The 4795-nt window shown below is 30.4% G+C and overlaps 1 protein-coding gene across 2 annotated transcripts; it reads right to left on the bottom strand.

Moving 5' to 3' along the window:
* Positions 1-426: 426 nt before the first annotated feature.
* LOC135926321 (uncharacterized) lies at positions 427-2524 on the bottom strand. Of its 2 annotated transcripts, none has more exons than XM_065462154.1 (2): positions 1277-2524; positions 427-1213 (listed from the first exon to the last, which is right to left on the bottom strand). In XM_065462154.1, exon 1 carries the CDS (start codon positions 1763-1765, stop codon positions 1283-1285), a length of 483 nt encoding a protein of 160 aa, XP_065318226.1. In that variant the 5' UTR covers positions 1766-2524; the 3' UTR covers positions 427-1213; positions 1277-1282. Both variants share the same exon structure in this region, with proteins under 2 accessions (XP_065318226.1, XP_065318228.1).
* Positions 2525-4795: the final 2271 nt, after the last annotated feature.

Below are 4795 nucleotides of genomic sequence, written 5' to 3'. Positions count from 1 at the left end.
TAAATCTCGTAAAATTGACAAATTTCGATAGAATACAGGATCGTCGATCTTTCGATTCGATCTTTTAACAACTCTGATGATGTATAAGATGGAATGTTAGATATTATTTCAATGGATGCTTTGATGAATGAGTGTTTGATATGGTATGATGAATACTATTGGCTATTACGTAAATTTAAAAATATAAGTGTTGGAATTTAATTAATTCCACGTTTTATCATTGATAATTATTTCACATTTTATAGTGATTATCATTTTATTTTTAATCATAATTTAAATTTTATTATATGATAAATTACATTTTTATTTTTAAAGATAAATTACATTTTATGATCTTTATATATCTTCTTTTTTTTAAACAATAATAAAAAAATAACTAATACAAATTGATGTATAAAAAAAATGTTAATATAAAATTTTCACCGATTAAATTTAAATACAAATTGATATATAAAAAAAATAAATCAATTGCCAAATAAATAATAAAATAACATCGATCAACATATTCAACATTCCACCCTCCAAAGAAATTCGGCTTATGATTTCCTTGGATAAGTTGAGTGGTAACGTCATTAACATTCATGATCACCACACAATACGCCACCCATGTTCATGGTGCAGTCTTCTTTTCAAACCTCAAGTGAACTTTCTCTTGTCTGACCATTTTGGGTTTGTAGGTGTAAGTTGATTCGAAGTCTTTATTTGTTGTCGAGATTATCTTCTAGAGATCATTCTCTACATTACCAACTAAGAACGTTTTAAAATGTTGTTGAAGGTGTGGAGCCACATACGTCCTAGCAGGGGGATCTTATCACAATCCACTACAATGGCCTCCAGTGTATGTGAGTTTCCTTCATACTTAACGTTCACATTGGCAAGACCTAATATCTTGATAGCGCTGCCGTCATAACCAGTGAGTCTCATGTCCGTCTTATGTATCGTGGTTATGCCTACAGTTTTAGCTGTCAGCTTCGGAAGTATACTGTACCTGGTACCGGTGTCAACTTGCATCAACTTGGGTATGTTGTTGATGCTCACTGCCACGTTGTACGCGTAATATGTGGTATCCTTGACCCCCATATTGTACACTTCCAAATTCTGCAGATTATATTCTTTATGGTCTGTGTTTGAGTCATCGTCATCATCAATTACTTCGATGTTCATAGCATGGTTCGTATTCAATTGACAATCACGATCTTTGTAATCAGAAGATCTATTGTAATGTAAAAAGAACAATTTGAATTAAGAATAAAAAATTTCTGAGAATGTTTTTAACCATCATTCAACGACACCTTGTCATTTTTGTACTGGTTGGGCCTTGGCGAATATTTCGGAAAACCATTAATATTTTGAGGGTTGTGTCTGTGCTGACCACGACGGGGATAGTTGGTTCGGTTATCACCTCTATAGCAGTCATCCCGTCGATTAGGGATTTGATGATAATCACAATGAGAGTCGTGGCGATTGCCATGGACGTTGAACCCGCTATTGTATCATCGATCGTCGTAGTAGTTATCGTTGCGATTATCGAAACAGTTGCGGTTATAGTGACAATTATCGTAGCTTTTATCAAAACGATTGTCGTGGAAGTTGCTGTACCGTCCGTTGAATCGTTTGTCGCGGTCGTTGTCGTAGCGTATATCTTAACGTTCATCAAATCGTTTGTCACGCCAATAGTCGTAGCGTAAATCGTAACGATCATCGAAATACTGTGCGGGGCGATTGTCATTGATGAACTGGGATTGCTTGATAAGAGATTTACCATGTGCGTGAGAGTCCCGAATGAGATTTGTTGTTACGTAACTATTTTTTACTCTGCCCATGTGATTGACCTCTTGTACACCAGGTCATTCATTCAAATGTAACAATTTCATCTCGCCCATGATGCCACTTAGGTCCGCGGTGTCTTCCTCTAGACCTAGATTGTAAATGTCTTTTATGGTCATAGAGCTCTTGACCGCTTTCCTGACATCTTTGGAATACAAAGATACTCTCACTTTCTCAATAATTCTCTGAAAGCCATATTTACATTCTTTGTTGAGTCGTGCTACACGCGTGACCCAAGACGAGAACGTCTCCTCCTTGCCTTGTGTTTCAGCATTAAATAATGATAAATTAGCGTTCTCAATCTTCTATGGATGTTGTAACTTGAATTTGTCAAGCAGTTCGTTGGGTCCTAGAAGTCTTCCTCAGTGCAAATTGCCCCAATATTATTGAATTCATCATCAGGAAAACTTCGGAGAAATAAAGCGGCCTTTTCTCCGTTGGAGATCTTGCTGGTGTTGAAGAAATTCTGCAATTTCCCTATGTAGGCGCTGTCATCGCTACTAAATTTGGGGAAATAGCAGCTTGACAAATTCAGTCATATATGTGGAATTGTTCAAAGCATCCATCGTAAGAGAATTATAATCGATAAAGGCATGAAATAGAATAAATGTACATTGCAAAATCAAGATCAAATTTTGAGATAGTACTTACGCAGAGTTCAAACGTAGATTGGCCTCCATGTTGGAATTGAATTAATTCCACGTTTTATCATTGATAATTATTTCACATTTTATATTGATTATCATTTTATTTTTAATCATAATTTAAATTTTATTATATGATAAATTATATTTTTATTTTTAAAGATAAATTACATTTTTTTATCTTTATATATCTTTTTTTTAAAACAATAATAAAAAAAATAACTAATACAAATTGATGTATAAAAAAAATGTTAATATAAAATTTTCACCGATTAAATTTAAATACAAATTGATATATAAAAAAAATAAATCAATTGCCAAAATAAATAATAAAATAACATCGATCAACATATTCAACAATAAGAATACCTATTTAATACTTTGAATTTTAAAGTAGCAACACAATAATATTTCAGATAATTTTATTATTTTTGCAAACCATTAGCTATTACAGTAGAAAATTCTTTAAATTAAAGATAAATATATGAATTTGACAATAAATTTATAAGCGCATTTTTGGCCACTATTTCTTATCTCTACTTTAAAAATCGTTGGATTGATGGTGAATTAGAAAAAATACCTTCAGGATTTATTAATACATGATGCTATAATTATTTTAAAAATAATATTGAAATTAATATGTCAACAATATCTTCCATTGATGAAGATGATGATAAATATATAAAAGAAGAAATATTTATTAAATTTAACACAATATTATAATCCTCTGTCCCCGTTGAACGATTATTCAGCTTTACAAATATGGTAAATAGAACAAATAGTCAAAGATTGAACGACATATTATTATTAAAAAATAATGCTGATTATGTTGATTTATTGATATTTACCAATTAATTTTTTGTTCTCAATTTTTTAAAAAAATATCGTTTATATCGCATATCTTATATAACAAATTTGTTATTTTTTACACATTATTTTCATATTTTTTATAAATTTATATTATAGTTAAAAAATAAGAAGCTTGATACATTTTGATTTTGATTATTTAAAGTTTTTTATATAAAGTATCTTGTATCTTCGATACTTCTTTAAAAAGAAACAAGTATCTTGTATTTTATTGAAATTTTTCCAGAGTATCTTGTCAAAATTTTATAAATTATCTGTATCTGTATCCGAATAAAATTTTCTGAGAATTTGCCCAACCCTGAATACAATGGATATATTTGGTAAGGCTTCCTTTATATTAATGTTAATATAGTGTAAAATTTCCAATGGAGTTTTATTGGGATGCTTGCTTACTTAACGTATTCACTAACATTTTTAATTCAATTAACAGCATCTTGAGAATCAATATCGCCTTCTATATCCTAATCTGTGAATAAAATATTTAATTTATCACAGGACTCTCTTTCGGGGGCATTTATCAATTCTGGTATATTAATTAAATAAGAATCCAAAATGATCTTTAAAGAGCTTTAACTGCTGGAAACTTTTCTCAAGCGAATTTCTCACTTGATCTAGTAATACATTGAAAAATTCAATCTGATATTCTTTTTGAGGATCATGTATAGGCGTGTCATCTCCTTTGTAAAAAAAATTGTTTTTGAATTTTCCTTCTACTAATTAATTACTGCAGGAAAGCATTTCCTGAGTCAAGGGAATTTTGAAAGCCGTTTCCTTAAAGCGATCTAAAAAATCTTGCCTACTTTCTATAAGTATAATGGCCTTTCCAATTCAATATTTTCACTTTGCATGACTTAACTTAATAAATTCACCTGAGTTAATAAATCAAACCATATGACAAAGTTACCAAAAATGTAAATTGTTTTAATTTTTTGGCCAATAAAATGGCTTCTATGCAGCATTTATGGTCATTAGTTCTTTTAAATACGTCTGTTAGTTCACCAGCCGATTTTTTGGCTTTTTCATTCTCCACCTAATACTAAGTAAAATTATTTAAATGATCCTTTAAAATTTGCCATCGCTGAGTCTAAACAGAAAAGAGAGTATATATTCTTTGGGAAATGCCAAAAAATGATTTTGCAACTAATGATGATCGTGCCATGTCACCAAGTTGCATATTTAAGTTATGGAAACCACAAGGCAAAAAAAACGCTTTCGTAATATTTGATATTGAATTTATTCATAACATCCTATCATATTTGATTCATTTTCATACCTTGTCCACTACTTTTTTTTCTCTAATCCGAATTTTTTAGATAATGAAAAATATGCTTCTACCAAAATTTAGTCAGTATTGAAATCGATTTTTAGAAGGTCAACAGCTCATTTATTTTCAGAGGAGTTTTTGTTAATTTTTACATAATAACTACGGTTAATTGTTCCAAGTGGCTTGTGTCTGG

Source organism: Gordionus sp. m RMFG-2023, chromosome 3, assembly GCF_954871325.1.
Source record: "Gordionus sp. m RMFG-2023 chromosome 3, tfGorSpeb1-WG-v2, whole genome shotgun sequence".
Classification (NCBI taxonomy): Eukaryota; Metazoa; Nematomorpha; class Gordioida; order Chordodea; family Parachordodidae; genus Gordionus; species Gordionus sp. m RMFG-2023.
Note: the sequence above shows the minus strand (reverse complement) of the source record. Positions and strands in the feature narration are given on the sequence as shown.